We start from the raw sequence: 16,188 nt of genomic DNA on the forward strand, positions 1-16,188 counted from the left end.
CCAGCATTCTTCAGCCAGGCCGTCCGCCGCACGTCAGCCGACTTCTGTGCTCATCACCGCCCACAAAGAGTGCCGAGCCACAAGGGCGGGCTGACCTGGGGGTGGCTGAAATGCAATCTCCAGTACATTGGCGGCCTGGACATTCCAATGCCGCGCCTGCCTGGCCAATGGCGGGCCGCCGTGCTGGTCGGCGAACCTCGCCCAGGAATGTTGGATGTCTCATTCCAACCACCTGGGAAAGGGAGCTCTGTCCCCTCTGTCCCCTCTGTACCGTGATGTGCAACGAATGCGGGGCAATTTTTTTTTTGGAGATTTTGGGAGTGAGATTGTCGTATTCTAGAGAATGTGGTTTTTCTGCATCGTCGCAAGCCGCCATCTGGTGGCTTGTCGACCACCATCTCGAGCATAGGCATCCCGTATATTCCCAGCGATCGCCCATGTCTTCCCCTGACCTCGACCTCTTTTCCCTTCTTTCCTTCCTTCTCCCTTTTCTTGTTTCTATTCCTGTCAAAACCACAATATTGATTCTCATCGTCCAAGGACCTCAACCCTGGGACAGTGAGTGCCCTCACTTACACACAGCAAGGCCATCGCTGCCATCCTCCCATCCTCCCACGTACGGCTCTGCCTGCGTCAACCTCTCTCACACAATCGCCCGATTCCTCGCAGCACGGTATAAGCCATGGACGCGAGATCTTCGACCTCAGAAGCCGACCTCAAGGCGCAGCTGTTCGAGGCCTACGAGCGCCTCAACCCGCAACCAGAGCCCCGGCAGCTATGGCTCCAGTGGCTCATGCTGGTCACCCTCGTGGCTGTCTTGATATTCAGCATCATCGGCTTCGTCGTGTCCGGTATCGTGCTAGGGGGCACGACTGATATTGCCGGCGTCGCCCTAGGACAGAGCTTCGTGCTCTTTGCAGTAAGTAACACTCGTGGCCGAACCGGCAGCACCACAGAGGAGCACCCAAACTAATGCGAGGGAACAGAGCTTATTGGCGATAATATACATCATTCTCCACATACTGAATGCGAGGAAAGACTACCCCATGGACCGGAAACAGGCGTTCCAGCACCCGCTCCAGTCGTGGGCCGTCATTGTCGCCCGGATCGATGTGATTATCTGGGCGATTGCCCTTGTAGCGTCGTCCATCATCCTCGCGAAGGCGGATCCAAAGCGGGCGGGCAATGTTCGTGCCATCCAGGCCAATGTCGTCGCCTGTGTCGCGGGACTGTAAGTTTGGTGCCCACTCTGCTGTTCGTTTTCTCCCAAGGTCATTGCTGACATGTCTACTTCCAGGCCCGCCACGAGCATCGCGCTCGCCGTCCTCGAGACTGCACGGTACCCCTTCACTCTGCCGTGGATCACGCCCGACTCGGTCATCACGTGCCGGATCAGCGCCCTCGAGTACGACATGTTTGACGACAGCGTGTCCCAGCGCGGAAGCATGCACCGGTGCGAGCCCGTCAAGGAGAAGATCCGGGGACCACGCCCAATCATCGAGAAGATCGAGGAGGAGAGGCCGAGGCGCGTGGTATCCAAGAAGGAGGAGAAGAAGAAGCAAGAGAGAAAGGGCTCCCTACTAGGCCCGCGAACGATGCCCGAGCCTGTCCTCGAAGAGGTCGAGGTCGAGGTTGAGGAGGTCCACCAGCAACCACCCCCCGTACACCAGCGACCGGGCGACTGGAAGAGCCAGTGGAACAACCTGGCTGAGGAGACTGGATACAACTCGATAGCGTCGTCACCAAACCTGTCGCAGTTCGGCTTCCCCTGGCAACAACAGCCACAGCAACAACCGGCAGTCGCCAGGAAGCAATCCTCTTCCTCTCTGAGGCACAAGCCTCGAGGCCCACTCAGGCGCCCGAGCAAGATCGGCAAGAGCAGCCAGAACCAGAACCAGAGCCAGAACCAGCAACAACAACAACAACAACAACAACAAGTGCAGAGCCCCGCTCAGTACAACAGGATGGCGGGCAGCACAGTCAGCATGTCGAGCGCGGCGAGCAGCAACTACAGCCAGCCGACACGGACGAGGCGATCGCCCCTCTCGGTCATGCGCACGGCCGACGACCCCAACACGGTTATCCAGTCGGATATCCGGCTCGTGGCCAGCAGCGCCGGCTCCTCAACCTACACGACCGCCTCCTTCGGCCGGTCCGAGACCATGTCGAGCGCCGACACGCACCTCACGCGACCGTCGACGTCGGACTCGGCGGGCAGCCTGGGCCTCTTCAACCGGGCCGCCGAGCGTCTCAAGGCCCACGAGCTCGACTCCAAGGCCGTCGACTACCGGGACCCCGTCAAGAAGAAGAGCAGTCGCCGGCCGCCCGCGCCGACAGTGGAGGACGAGGTGCGGATCCCGGGGTCGTTCGTGGAGGACTGAAGACAAACACACAAGACAAGAATGAATGAAGCGACGAAAGAAGACGACACGACGACCTAATTTTTGTGTTAATGCTGGGCCAGGAGATGGCACTCCTGCATCCTTGGCATGAGCATCACGCCAACGCGGCGAGCATCGAATTTTGTTTTCCCTGTACACATATCATTTTATACCCCCATGCATATTAGAGATAGGATTAGACATTTAGCGATGGCGTTTTTTGAAATTCCCAAATTTGAGAAGATCATTTATCAATCAATGTTCGCCTTGAGGTCATGTAGTGAGGTTGTTTGCGCCCTCGCTCGTGAGCCACAACTAAGTTGCCAGGAAGAAAGATCTGTATGGATGTCGACCTAAATACCCAGCTATCAATTGCTGACAAACAGCGCCTTAGAAAATAGGATAATGAAGGGTGATAACTAACAAGACAAAGGAGGCAGACAAAATGAATTGGATTGTCTTGTAAGATAACTATTGAGATTTTTTTACCCCTTTCCTTCTCTTTCTTTGGAAAAAAAAAAAAGAAAAAAAGAGTCAAAAAGATGAGGGACACCCGGATTGAACGGATAACCTTTCGATCTGGAGTCGAACGCGCCTATTTGCTGATGGTTAGTTCCTGAAATGCCGGGTTTTTGCGGCATAGCCTACTTACTACCATTGCGCCAGCCCCCCGCATTGATGCCCAGTGGTTACGGCGGTCGAGAATGGTCCCTGTGTCCAAACATAAAATCCCGAACTTTTGCATTAGGTCTACACCCATCTAGATCCACTTCAGTTTAAGGTCCGCATTAGATCTTAAGACCAATGTAGGTAAGTACCTACCTAAGTACTACCGCCGTAGGTGGTGGATAGTATTTTAGCATCTCTACAATCTATGATTCAAGACATGCATCCATGTGGTGTGTTGAGTCTCCTTGACTGTGCGTGCTGTAGCACCAATCAAGGTCCACTGTAGCCTAGCTTGCCTCCTTGCCTCCACGTGATAGCGCGACCATGCATCACCTCAGGCTAGCACGAGACAGGCAACAGCGCGAGGAGTGTGCCGCTTTGACAGCGCTAAATGTGACCCTGGCCCGGAGCTGAGGATCCATCAAAATCCATTGGATGGTTCTTGAAGGCATTGGAGCCTGTGATTCCGAGCTACCGAGAGCTTCCTCGATAAAAGGTCATCGTTGATCTGCTCTTGTTTGACACGGAAGCGACCGTCTTACACTCTCTGTTCATTAAACGACTCCAGGACCACGACCGCGTCGCCCTGCAAAACAGCTGTTCAGAGAAGTACAATCGAAAAACGATTCACACAATACCAGAACAGCTGCCGTCTCCAGCATCTGCATCAAGAGCTCGACTCTTGTTGGGTCGATGCCAGCACGCTGGTGAACAGCCACTTCATTTCACTACCACACGTCTACGAGGGCCACATGGTTGTGCCTGTATTTTCCACCCAACCTTCACTCCTCGCCCCAGACACTTCGAAGCAAGCCGTCATGTCAACGCAAGACCCCCTTGACACGATGGACAAGCAGAACGGCTGCGGGCTGGCAACCCTGCCAGTTGAACTCATCATGCGCATTACTTACACTCTCACAACCTCCGATCTGTCGTCTTTGCGCCTGACTTGCAAACGCATCACAGACGCTCTCTCGTCTCAATACATTCGGGAGTTCTTTACCAAGAAGCAGTTCATGCTGTCGGAATTCAGCCTCAAAGCCCTGGTCGATATCTCAAAGCACGAGGCCTACTCGCAAAGCCTGACGCATGTCATCTTTGGCTTGGATCATTTCGAGCTGCAAGACGCCGGGACCCGGGACCTCTCCTCGGAGCAGCTCACCGAGTATCGGGCCGGCCATGCCGAGCAGCAGTACCTGATATCGTCAAGTCGCGGCCAGCTTCTCCTCGTCGAGGCGTTCAGAAACCTTCCCAGACTAGAAACAATCGACATCAGGGACTTTAGCTCGAACCGGCGCTCGCGCGATGGTCCTACACGCAAGTGGTGCAGCTATGGCGCGCCGACCATTTGTAAAAAGACGGGACGGGAACTGACGACCAGCGGCTACCCACGTGGCGATTTCGCCTCCAAGACATTTGCGCTCGTGCTCGCGGCAGCGGCAGAGGCCGGCGTCCGGCTTTCCAAGCTCGAGGTTATATGCCGAAACAAGACATGGGGCCTCACTGACTTCGCCTTCTACGTGCCGCCTGCCCTTGAGCCTGCCTACGACTCCGTGCTGGCGGGCATCCGCGTGCTGAACCTGGACCTCTATCCCGGACTCGGCTTGGATTTCGGGCGTATCACCAACCCCGAGGAGTACCGCGTGGCTACGGTCATGCTGAAGAAGTTCCTGCGCCGGACCACGAATGTCACACATCTGCGCCTGAACTTGCAGCATGCTAGCCACACCGCTGCGCAGACGCTCATTGAGTGGATTGGCCATCCCGACCCGGACTCGGATGACCCGCTGTTCCCGGCGCTCGACGACCTCTCTCTCGGCAGTCTCGAGGTCAAGCCCGAGACCATCGTCAGCCTCCTCAACAAGTTCCCCAAGCTGACCAGCGTCGGCCTGAGGAGGATGGTGCTCATCGATGCTTCGGCCGACGATGTGCGAGGCAACGTCTGGCTGCCAGTGGTGAACCGGCTGGCCAAGCTCGAGGAGCTGAAGCATGTCCATCTCGGATTCATGCGGCAGAGGAAAGAACATGGCGTGATCATCGATGTCTCGCTGTTCGAACTGGCTAAGCGGCCTGGCCCGACCATGAAAATCTATGCCGCTTCCCTCGAGGGCGACTTCTACGGCAGCCCCAGGAGAGTGAGGGAGTGGCTCCTCAACACCGCGCGGGAGATGTACGTCCAGTGGCCGCCCGAAATAGAGGACGCGGACGAATTGGATGAAGACGATGGCGATGGCGAAGGTTCCGATGAAGAACATGATAGCGACGGCGACGATGACGGTAATGGAGACGATGAGGAATGACTCGCTGGGCTTTACCTCGCGGGCGTAGCTCAAGCATGGTCACAATGGCTTATGGGAGCTTGAACGGCTACAGATACCGGATATTGGCCGTGGCACATGCATGTTGTATGGACGTCACTGTATTCTCCCCGGCGACTTCATTTGCTTCTTCTCTACACAACAGATGTGGGCAATTCTTCTCTTGACTTCCAAGGCTGGCTTCATAGATAATGTAAGGTAGCTTCGTATTTGGTATTGGAGGTGTAGAGAATTGCTCCAAAGGTACGGGCGCGACGCGCGATAGATTCAGGCAAGAAAATACGATACACCCGATCTCGATTGATCAGAATCTTTGTCCACTCCATCAATTGATCGGTCCCAACCACTCGTCTCGTGGCTTTCGCTGCCTCAAGTGGCGTGACTACCACCATTGAGGGAAAAGGGAAGAGAGTGTCTTGGACAAGGTCGAGCTGGTCGGTATGCCAAGACCAGCTGGTGCCTGAACCAGTGCCAAAAAAGACGTTAGGGCGGGTCGCTGAAAGGTTTAGCGCGGCTGCGCCCCGGCCTGCAAGCGACAAAATGGCAGTTAGCGGCAACAGAGCCGAGCCCACAGTGGCCAGTGCTTTCTGCATGACCCCTGAAGCTGCCTGGGAGATGGGTCTTGCAGAGAGCTGGAGGTCCCGAGGGTCCCCGCTTGGGGCCCTGGAGCTCTCTCTCTGTTGATGTCCTGTCTGCTGTTGTTTTCTTCTGTCGGGTGACACAAGGAAAGCGACAAGGGGGCAAGAGCATCCGGAGCTGTCGAGGTAACGAAAAAGGGGAGGCACTGCTGCCTGTGAATACCGTCCCACGTCGAGCTCGCCAAGGCCAATCACTTCCTCTCTTTCTTCCTACCAACGTCCATTGCCTCATTCTCTTTTCTTGCTGGCCTCTCAAAGCCTGAAAAGGATTCAAATATCAGACAGCCGGCTTTCATTCTCCCCCAATCCTCTCCTGCCCTCATCTCTCCATCCACCCATCCATCCATCCCACCAACTGGCACTGGGATTTGTGTTAACAGGCATCTCGACTTCAACACTACGATATTTGTCCCCTCGACTCTTCACGTCCCAATCAGCCTCATTTTCTGTGTTGATTCATCTTAATTCGACACCAATTGCGCGGAGCTGATTGTCAAACAACAGTGCAAACGTCGCATCTTCTGACCCTTGCATTGTTTTGATGGGAATACCTCTCATCCTCCTCCGCTCCCGCTCCCATTGAGGTACGACCTTCTTCCAACGTCGCCAACTGTCTGCCATTGAATTTCTGAGCACCTCAGGTAACGTGCTCAATCTTTTTTTCTGATTTATGCATGCTGCAATTACATCAATTGACACCCAGCAACAGGACCCAATGCCGCCCAAGAGGAGCACACGCAAGGCCGCAGCGCCGCCTCCGGCCGCTCCGCCGCTCGATGGCCTCCACATTGCCATCAGCGGCAGCATCAGCGGCTTCACCCAGGCCGAGGTCAAGAGCCTGATCGCCGAGCTTGGGGGCGTTGTTGACAGCTCTGTCACCGCCAAAACCACCCATGTCGTCACTAGCCAAGCGGACTTTGCCAAGCCGTCTGCCAAAGTCAAGAATGCGCAGGACAAGGGCCTCCCCATCGTCCAAGTCGGATGGCTGACCGACAGCAAGAGCTCGGGCTCGAAGGAGGACGAGAAGTCTTATCTTTTTGGCACGGCTGCCCAGCCTGCCGCTCAGGTCAGTTCAGTGTTCCTCCCCCAGCTGATGGACGGTTGCTCCTCGCATCAACTCCTCACCATTCCTTTTACCGTTATCCCGTCCCTGCATATGAGTCTGTTCGTGTAATGGGACTAACAGCCATCGCAGAATGGGACCACCAAGGCTTCGGCCAAGCGTGCTGCGTCCCCCAGTGATGCCGATGACTCGGCTACTGATGTGAAGCCAGCCGCCAAGAAGGCAAAGACCAATGGCAAGGCCACCAAAGCTGCGGCAGCCAAAGCCACCAAAGCCCAGGCTGCTGCCAGCAAACCTTCCAAGTCCAAAGACCCCCAGATTCCTCTGGATGAGGGCTGCCCTCTGACCACTTTTGTCGTCTACATCGACGACAGGGGTACCATTTTCGACGCTTCGCTGAATCAGACCAATGCGTCAAACAATAATAACAAGTTCTACCGTATTCAGGTATGCCTCACTGGACTAGACGAACCCGAAGCAGGCTGGACTTTGGTTCACTAACAACATGATTCCCAGTTGCTCCACAATGGCAACAAAGAATACAAGACTTGGACGCGTTGGGGCAGGGTTGGCGAGCGTGGCCAGACCGCTGTGCTTGGCAACGGCACCCTGGACGATGCGCTGAAGCAGTACAACAAGAAATTCAAGGACAAGTCGGGCATCTCGTGGGATGACCGCGCTTCCGACCCCAAGCCAGGCAAGTACGCCTACATTGAACGCAGCTACGAGTCCGACTCCGAGGACGATGGCGACGATGATGATGCCAAAGCTGTGAAGAAAGAGGAAGACGAAGAGGATGAGGACTTTGTCGAGCCGGAGTGCACCCTCGAGCCGCAAGTCAAGGAGCTCATGGAACTCATCTTCAACCAGAAGTTCTTCGCTGCCACCATGAGCGATCTGAACTATGATGCCAACAAGCTCCCCTTGGGCAAGCTGAGCAAGTCAACCATTACCCGTGGTTTCCAAGCACTCAAGGACTTGTCTGCGCTTCTCGATGACCACACCCTCGCTCAGTCGCAGTACCACACGAATGTGCCCACTGCCGTTGAGAACCTGTCCAACATGTACTACAGTCTCATTCCTCATGCCTTCGGTCGCAACCGTCCCCCCATCATTGGCGACTACAGCCGGCTCAAGAAAGAAATAGAGCTTCTGGAGAGCCTGAGCGACATGAAGGACGCCGAACTTATCATGAAGGTTGAGAAGGGACAGAAGAACCAGAAGTCCACTGTCCATATGCTCGATCGTCAGTACGAGGGTCTGGGCATGGAGGAGATGATAGCTCTGGACCACGGCAGCACCGAGTTTGCCCACCTCCGGGATTATCTCATGGAAACCCGGGGCGCCACTCACAACGCCGACTACAAGGTCGAGCAGATCTTCCGCATCGAGCGCCGTGGCGAGTTCGAGCGCTTCGACAAGAGCGACTTTGGTGCTGTACCCAAGTCCAAGAGCGACCGCAGACTGCTCTGGCACGGCTCGCGTGTCACCAACTTTGGTGGTATTCTCAGTCAAGGTCTCCGCATTGCTCCTCCAGAGGCGCCCGTCACCGGCTACATGTTCGGCAAGGGCATTTACCTGGCCGACATGTCGTCCAAGTCGGCCAATTACTGCTGCTCCTACGCGTCTGGCGGAACCGCCCTGCTGCTGCTCTGTGAGGCCGAGCTGGGCAACCCCATGCAGGAGCTGACGGACGCGTCGTACAATGCGGGCGACGATGCCAAAGCCAAGGGCATGTTCTCGACCTGGGGCAAGGGTCAGACGGGCCCGAAGAAGTGGAAGGATGCTGGCAAGATCCACCAGAACCTTAAGGGCGTCAAGGTGCCTGATGTGTCGGTCAAGCCTGGTGATACCAACGTCCCCAACGCCTACCTCTTGTACAACGAGTTCATCACGTACGATGTGGCCCAGGTCAAGCTCCGGTACCTGTTCCGGGTCAAGATGTAAGTGAGTGTTTATCAGGGTCGGGGCTAAGGGGCGTTTCAGTAAAGGGTTGCTTGACTTTATTTCTTGTTTCTAGATGGCTTCATTGCAATCGTGAAAATAAATGCCTTGTTCTCGTGCTTGTCCTGTCCTCAGAGATGTGTTCCGAATTGACTATTAGGATCCTGTCATTTAGAAATGAACTACTGGTGGGCCAAAGGGACATCGATTAGGACGACGCACCAGTAACATTCGCTCGGCATGTGCCGACCACGGGCCGATCATCCATCTCTTGGGCTCCAGCACTGCATCGCAACCGCCGTTGGCGAGGGGTTGACTCAGAGTGTTCCATGACTGCCTGACAGTCCTGTTCGGACGCATGACGTGCCGTCATAGAGCATTGGCCACCGAGATCGCCCACAGTGCACGACTGCAAGTCCTTGCCCAAATTGGCTGGTTTTTGCCCTCATGCGAGGAACGGTAAGTGTTGGCGAGCGCTTATCAAACAGTTGCAGTCTGGGCTCATGTTGCGCGACCCCTGCAAAAAGAGTTGAGGCTGTTTGATCCAGGCGGCCTGGCGCCAGGGGTCTGGGCGGCCTTGTGTCAGATCTCCAGCATCCACCGCACGCACATGCTCACACACACGGGCCCTCAGGTCCCGAGGGGCCTGTTGAGCCGCACAGTCCTCCCATCAGATAACTCGCTCGACACGCGCTGTACTAACAATACCTCTTACACGTCGCCGCTGCCAAGATCCTCATGCCGTTGTTCTGGTGTCTGGCTTGGCGTGCCGGCTGCTGGGGTTGCTGAGTCGTCCTATCATATCATCGTCCAAACTCTTTTATGACAAACCCCCCGTGCCTGTTTGATCCGCAGGTAAACGGGGGGCGTACATCTCATGCCTCGCCTCCCAGGTTGTTCGTGTCAATCCGTCGTCCCGTGATTGCTTGTGCGGATCGGTCTCCACGGCTATATGGGCTCCCTCGATACATAAAGCTCCCAGACCATCGTCCAGAGTCATCTTCCCTTCCTTCTTCTCCCTCACTCACTAGCCTTTCAAAGCCTTTCACTTTCCATTCTTTCATCAGAGTAGATCTCTCGATCGTTACCATACACACAAAGTTCTGTGAACTGTTTCCATTCTCTACGATACCCAACTTCTATATACCAACCGCTAGCCCGGCCTTTCACTACTTTTCTACTCTTCCATCCACAATGCAGACCAAGACTCTCCTCCTCGCCCTCTTTGCCGCCGCCACCGTGTCGGCTGGCACCATCGGCGCTCGCCAGAACCAGAACCAGAACGGCAAGAACAACAACAACAACCAGAACGGCGGCAAGAACAACAACAACAACCAGGGCGCCGCCGCCGGTGCCGGTGCCGGTGCGGGCGCCAACGCCGCCGCCGACTTTGGCCAGTGCAACCCGACCATGGACTTCCAGCTCGGGCGCGCGGGGCGCAAGGCGGACGAGGGCACCTTCCTGCCCGTCGACCCGCTCGTCGCCAAGGGCCAGCAGGACGCGCTCAACCCCAACATCATCACCAACCGCATCTGCGACCAGCTGACCAACGTCTGCGACGCCAACGACGCGGCCAAGGCGCTGTGCAAGCAGGCGCAGGCCACGGTCCAGGGGCTCGGCACCAAGGACGCCACGACGGCCGACGCCTTCAACTCTGCTCTGGGGTTCTAAATGGGGCCCAAACCCGAGGGTTGTATCGTTCTGTTGCATTCAGGGAGTTTTTATGGGAGGATCTGATGGGAAAGGGCGGCGAGTGGGCTTTTTTTTTTCTCGTTTTTCTTTTCTTTTCTAAGGCATGGTGAAAGAGCTGCGTGGGTAAGGACTTGTGTCTATGGGAGGGGCGTTGAGTGATCTCCCATGACCTGGATCCCTATGCTGAGGTAACCCTTTTTGTATACTTGTACACAATGAAAATCAATGAAATCGAAACCGTTCTCAGAAACATTTCTGTCAGTTTCTCCGGGATAGCCTGTAAGCCTATACACGGTTAATTAAATCACCCCGGCATATGTGTAAGTTGAAAACCTGATGGTGATGATTTACAACTGGTCACACACTCTCTTGTGCTATAGCACTTTTGAGATTAGAGAAAGCGATGATGGCCTTGATTGTATTAGTTAAATATAGTGATAAACGTGTTGGAAGGGTACCGAATAGAAATAAAGCAACAACTACACAAGAAAAGAAATGGATTGTCATACTCCTTCGCTATTCAACTCTGACTGTGGTTGCTCCCTACCTAGGTATACAAAACTGACAACCCGCCTTCGGGCAAGCCCTTTTCTTCTGTTTGAAAGGCTTCGGGACTCTACAAAGCTACACCAACTCTGGTAACGTGATCGTCTTGATAAGCATAGGTCCATCTATGTTGGGAGTGGCGTCTTGTTTGTGCAAGGAGCCACAGTCTTGGCTTGAATGGTATCGTTGCAGAAGACTTTCCAAAGATTGGTTAGTGAAATTTGAATTCGGACCCTCGGGTGCAGAAGTCTTGGCCCCCCAATACGATGTCCAGGCTCGCTTTAATAAGGACTCAGCTAATCACGAGCCACCACCAGGCAGGGGCTTGAGCAGTAATCAAATGTTTCATCAGGATTCCTTGTATGACCTTGGGCGAGGAATCGCCTCATCAAAGCCGGTCCAAATATAAGAGCGCTCTCGAAAGACAAAACTCGCAACGCAATATCGACTCTAGCGACTAGACGTCAGTTGATGAGGGGAGGTCGAAGACGAGCACGCGAGACCCCGCGACCGACTGTTATCCGGGGCGGAAACACGCGACAGGGATTCAAAAGGTCCATACATCCTGGTCAGTCTCGCCGTTGGCAAGCCCATTCATCTCCATTTCCGCTCCACCCACCGTGCTGTAATTGCGCCTTTGGCGGCTCCACCTCGAGGGCTGAGCTCATGGCTAGCGGGTTTTCCCAAGTTCGGCCGGTGGGCCGGTGGTTTGTTTCTATTTTTTGCTCATTTCCACTGTGCGATCCATGATGGCTGTGCTTGGTCAAAAACACGGTCCTCCTGCACTTTCTGGGGGTTGTCATGCCCAATAGTGAGCGGCCAGACCTCCTATCAGGAGACTCAACGACACACTGCCCTAGATGCTGCATGTAGCTCTTCCTGTCTCTAGGTGGCCCAGCCGACAGTAGTCCCTGTGTCTGGACTCTGTTGCGTGGCAATCACGGGCCGCTGCGTGGCCCAGCAGCGGTTCGTCGGGTCTTTTGGGTGGTGGTGAGTTGTGTAAAGCAATGGCTTTCATTGAGCTTGGAGCAGGTAATAGGTACCTACTGTCTCCCAGTCTTGGAGTGATGTAGCATTCTATCATGCAATCGGCCTGCATCTCATCCTTTCACGCTCTGAGCCGCATCATCTCTTTATGAACAGTAAGCTTAAAGAAACTTCTTTGCTCCTTCGCGCTTTGCTTTGTAACCATCCTCCACAAAGCAACTGGAGAGTAGAAGGTCCCCAGATAGCAGGACATATTGCGGGTTTCAGACCTCCCGCCCCCGAATCAGCCTTACATCCTCTCGTCACCTCTGTTTAGTGTGCCTCCACTGCCTCCGCCTGCGAGGGCGCTCACACCTATCACCCGCCAGGATCAACACGGTCTAATTGCTTATCCTTGCCCATCGGGACGACCCCGGTCAAGCCCATCCTTAAATACAAACAGGCCCCTTGGCCCCCAGCCATGCAGCTGGGTACAAAATCAATTTCCGTAGCGTGAAAGGATTTCGCATCCGACAATCCAGCATCATCACACTTGGTCCTCCGACAGGTATTGCGTTGCGAGAGGAATTGCGGGTACGAAGCATCTAAGGTTCCGCCGAGCTCGTCACTTACACGCCAGAGCTCCGTTTTTGGGGCTCTTTACCCGCCGACTGAGACACACGAACGGGTTGGGCCGCGATACGTGCCAGAATGCGGGCTTCCCTGCTACTAGTGGCAGCCTCGAGCTGTCTGGCGGGTGCGAGTCTCGTCAAGCTGGCTGGCGACGTCGAGCCATTCAACGCACACTTCCCGCGGGAGACGGGATCCTCAAAAGTTGACGAGAAGAAGGGATGGACGCCGAAGCCGACGCCGGCTCCGGGTGCCTGGTCCCGCGCAGAGGAAGTACTGAAGTGCTTGGTGAGGAGAGACGACGGCGACGACAAGAAGACAGCTACGACGGACTGGGAAAACGATGAGACCTGTGGCTGGTATTCCGGAACCTCATGTAAGTCCTGCACGCAGATTGCGTGTGAGATGCACCGGGAAAAGTGAACGTGAGTGCTTACCAGAGAACCAACAGCACGGGCATGGACCTGCGCGTCGAGCTCGACGTGTGCGACAAACAAGCAGAACGTCGTGGCTTGCGTGTCGGGAACCTTCAGCCCTTTCTTCACCGTCTGCCTCGACTACAACGCCTACAAGAAGGGAGCGTGTAACTCGATTGGAGCAGCGACGGGATGCTGGCAAGTTCCCTTTCTTATCCCTCCTTGCTCTTGGGGAACTCGACGAGTGAGCGATGTTTGCGGAAATACTAACTGCCAATACAGCCAACAATCCACCGCCGGCGCATGCGGGACATTCCTCTGGAGCGGGACGCCCGCCCGCTCCATGTACCGGTGCTTCAACAAGCCCGTCATAATCAACATGAACGACCAGCCGCAGTTCGTCCTCGACGCCCTGTCGCGCTCCAACGGCGCGCCCGACACCACCTCCTCCACCGGCACCACGAGCACCCAGCCCACCGAGACGGGCGACCTCGGCAACACCAAGGACGGAGGCGGCGACGACAACAACAACAAGGGCGGCGGAAGCAACACGGGCGCCATCGTCGGCGGCGTAGTCGGCGGCGTCGGCGGCCTGGCCATCCTCGGCGCCATCGCGGCCTTCGTCGTCCTGCGCAACAAGAAGAAGAAGAAGGAGGCCAACTACAGCGCCGTGAACCCGCAGGACCCCTCCGGCGCGGGCGGCTACAGCAACTACGGCGGCGGCGGCCCCGGCAGCGCCATGACCTCGCCCGGCTTCGTGCCGGGCCAGCCCTCGCCGCAGATGTCGACAACGTACCCGCCGCAGTCGCCCTACGGCGTCGTCGGCCCCGGCGCCGCCGCGCAGCACGACCCGCGGCAGAGCTACTACAACCCGGCCCAGCAGGGCGGCCACCTGTCGCCGGGCCTCCAGCAGCAGCAGCAGCAGCACATGTACGGCGGCGCGTACGCGCCGTCGTCGCAGGGCGGGAGCCGGGACCCGAACAAGATGGTCCACGGCGCCGGTGGCGGCAGCTACATGACGCACCAGTCGTTCGCGCCGAGCGCCGAGCTGCCTGCCACGCCGGCGCAGGCGGTGCCCAACCCTCACAACCCCGTCGAGATGGGCCAGGAGAACTACAGGTAATGACGTGGTCGGTCATCTTGGAGATGAGTGACAGTGCAACAAAGGAGGAGAAGACGAAGTGGACGTGCACTGTCTGGGGCTGTAATGTGGGTTGATTGGGTTCTTGTACATATTATCACGGCCGACCTAAGGGGCATTTTGCATATCTTAGTCTTACCCACAGAGATGGGACTGGAAAATAACGATTCATTTTCAGAGATGACTTTGGGTATCTGGCAACAGTTGACGTCGTAGGGAAATGTGGTTGACACAGTGAACATTGAAACAATTGTAGACGGAACAGGAACACCGAAGCATAATTTTCTCGATCCAAAACCTGCGGAAGATCTTCCCAGCTAATCCTCATCCGTTAACTCGAGTCGTTTCTCAGGTCTCTTGAGATACTGCAAGTTCACAGGAGTGATGGCCTCTTCCCCCCTGAGCACAGCCATGATGTTCCTCATGCTCAGCTCCTCGAATCCAACATGCGTCTCGACGGTCCCGCCAGCATTATGGCACGTCAGCATGACTCTGCCTGGATGGACCTCGGTGGTGGGCGAGGGGCTCGCAAGATCCAGTAGCCTCGGGCTGATCTTGGGCTCGTGCGAGTACACATCGAGGGCGGCGGTGGATATCCTGCCTTTCTCGAGTGCTTGTATGAGGGCCTCTTCGTCCACCAGGGAACCTCGCGCGATGTTGACGAACCTCGACCCCTCTTTCATGTGTCCCAGCATTTCCTTGGTCATCAGTGGCTCTCCGTGCCTGCCAGCCGGTGCGCAGACCACGACACAGTCGGACACATGTAAGAGGCTCGGAAGCGTTTCATGGAACGTGGCGCCGAGTCTCGTTTCGACCTCTGTGGACTTGCGGACTACGTCGTAGTAGTGTATCTGCATTCCAAAGGCAGGGCAGCCGAGTTTGTTCGCTAGCTGCTGTCCGATATTGCCCAGGCCAATCAGCCCTAGGGTGTGGTGCCGGAGATTGTGCGAAGCGCTGGTCGCTTGGGTATGGCATGTGTTGAACAGCAGATCGGTTCCGCCGGTCGAGTCTCTGGCCATGTTTGCAGCGCCCATGCACCACGGCAGATGCCTGAACGTGGAGATGACCATGGCTACCGCGAAGTCGGCTACAGCTTCGGCAGCCGCAAGCCCAGAGTTGCAGTAGATGATACCTGGAAATCCCAAAAGGACAGACCGTAAGCTCATATTCTAATCTACCAGGTTGACAGATATGAATCGCGGCTTACCCTTCTCTCCCAGCGCCTTAGTGTCCACCCAGTCGAAGCCCGCGCCGGCACTCGCGAAGACGCGGCACGAGTCGGGCAGGAGATCGATGAGCTCTCGATCCCACTTGCCCATCTCTCCGCCCGTGCCCCAGAATGGCCTAAAGATTGCTGAGAACTGGCCCCAGCGCTCCTCACGCAGAGCTCGTATGAACTCCGGGCGCTTGCGCTCCTCGACCTCGGGCCTGACCACCTGGAACATGTCGGAGAAGGAAGCGTAGGTCATTGGGTTGAACCTGACCGGGTCGCCGATGTGAAGGACAATTGGCCTTGCGAACCTTTGCGCTAGACCGTTGGCCGAGGACCCTTGGGCGAAGGAGGGTAACGGAGGTGCTGGGGACGCCGAGCGCGGCGTCGACCCTGGGATGGGCGTTGACCCAGGCATTGGAGTGTTTGTCGGCTCAGCCATGATGCCAGCTTGAGCGTAACGGACCAATGGAGAATAAAGCCTTCCTCGTTGGGATTTCTGGGTTGTGTTCCCGAGGGAAACCGCAATATAATTGTTCAAAGAACGACGAGGTATGGGGAGGGAAAGAGAAAG

General features: G+C 56.0%; 6 protein-coding genes across 6 annotated transcripts; 5 read left to right on the forward strand and 1 right to left on the reverse strand.

Moving 5' to 3' along the window:
* Positions 1-682: 682 nt before the first annotated feature.
* Positions 683-2,381, forward strand: E0L32_009854 (uncharacterized protein; the record flags this gene model as incomplete). The annotated part of the gene is made up of 3 exons (XM_031144862.1): positions 683-919; positions 987-1,231; positions 1,298-2,381. 3 exons carry the CDS (start codon positions 683-685, stop codon positions 2,379-2,381), a joined length of 1,566 nt encoding a protein of 521 aa, XP_030990376.1.
* A 1,487-nt stretch (positions 2,382-3,868) lies between these two features.
* E0L32_009855 (uncharacterized protein) lies at positions 3,869-5,350 on the forward strand (the record flags this gene model as incomplete). Its single annotated transcript, XM_031144864.1, has 1 exon — positions 3,869-5,350. The coding sequence occupies one exon, from the start codon at positions 3,869-3,871 to the stop codon at positions 5,348-5,350; it is 1,482 nt and encodes a 493-aa protein (XP_030990377.1).
* Positions 5,351-6,721: 1,371 nt separating this feature from the next.
* On the forward strand, positions 6,722-9,016 carry E0L32_009856 (uncharacterized protein; the record flags this gene model as incomplete). Its single annotated transcript, XM_031144865.1, has 3 exons — positions 6,722-7,072; positions 7,202-7,516; positions 7,586-9,016. 3 exons carry the CDS (start codon positions 6,722-6,724, stop codon positions 9,014-9,016), a joined length of 2,097 nt encoding a protein of 698 aa, XP_030990378.1.
* A 1,191-nt stretch (positions 9,017-10,207) lies between these two features.
* Positions 10,208-10,684, forward strand: E0L32_009857 (uncharacterized protein; the record flags this gene model as incomplete). The annotated part of the gene is made up of 1 exon (XM_031144866.1): positions 10,208-10,684. One exon carries the CDS (start codon positions 10,208-10,210, stop codon positions 10,682-10,684), a length of 477 nt encoding a protein of 158 aa, XP_030990379.1.
* A 2,244-nt stretch (positions 10,685-12,928) lies between these two features.
* On the forward strand, positions 12,929-14,386 carry E0L32_009858 (uncharacterized protein; the record flags this gene model as incomplete). Its single annotated transcript, XM_031144867.1, has 3 exons — positions 12,929-13,223; positions 13,268-13,430; positions 13,546-14,386. 3 exons carry the CDS (start codon positions 12,929-12,931, stop codon positions 14,384-14,386), a joined length of 1,299 nt encoding a protein of 432 aa, XP_030990380.1.
* Positions 14,387-14,721: 335 nt separating this feature from the next.
* Positions 14,722-16,056, reverse strand: E0L32_009859 (uncharacterized protein; the record flags this gene model as incomplete). Its single annotated transcript, XM_031144868.1, has 2 exons — positions 14,722-15,536; positions 15,612-16,056. 2 exons carry the CDS (start codon positions 16,054-16,056, stop codon positions 14,722-14,724), a joined length of 1,260 nt encoding a protein of 419 aa, XP_030990381.1.
* Between the last annotated feature and the right edge of the window lie 132 nt (positions 16,057-16,188).

The sequence above is a fragment of the Thyridium curvatum genome, assembly GCF_004353045.1.
Source record: "Thyridium curvatum strain D216 chromosome Unknown NODE_75_length_202845_cov_76.514972, whole genome shotgun sequence".
In the NCBI taxonomy this organism is placed as follows: Eukaryota; Fungi; Ascomycota; class Sordariomycetes; order Thyridiales; family Thyridiaceae; genus Thyridium; species Thyridium curvatum.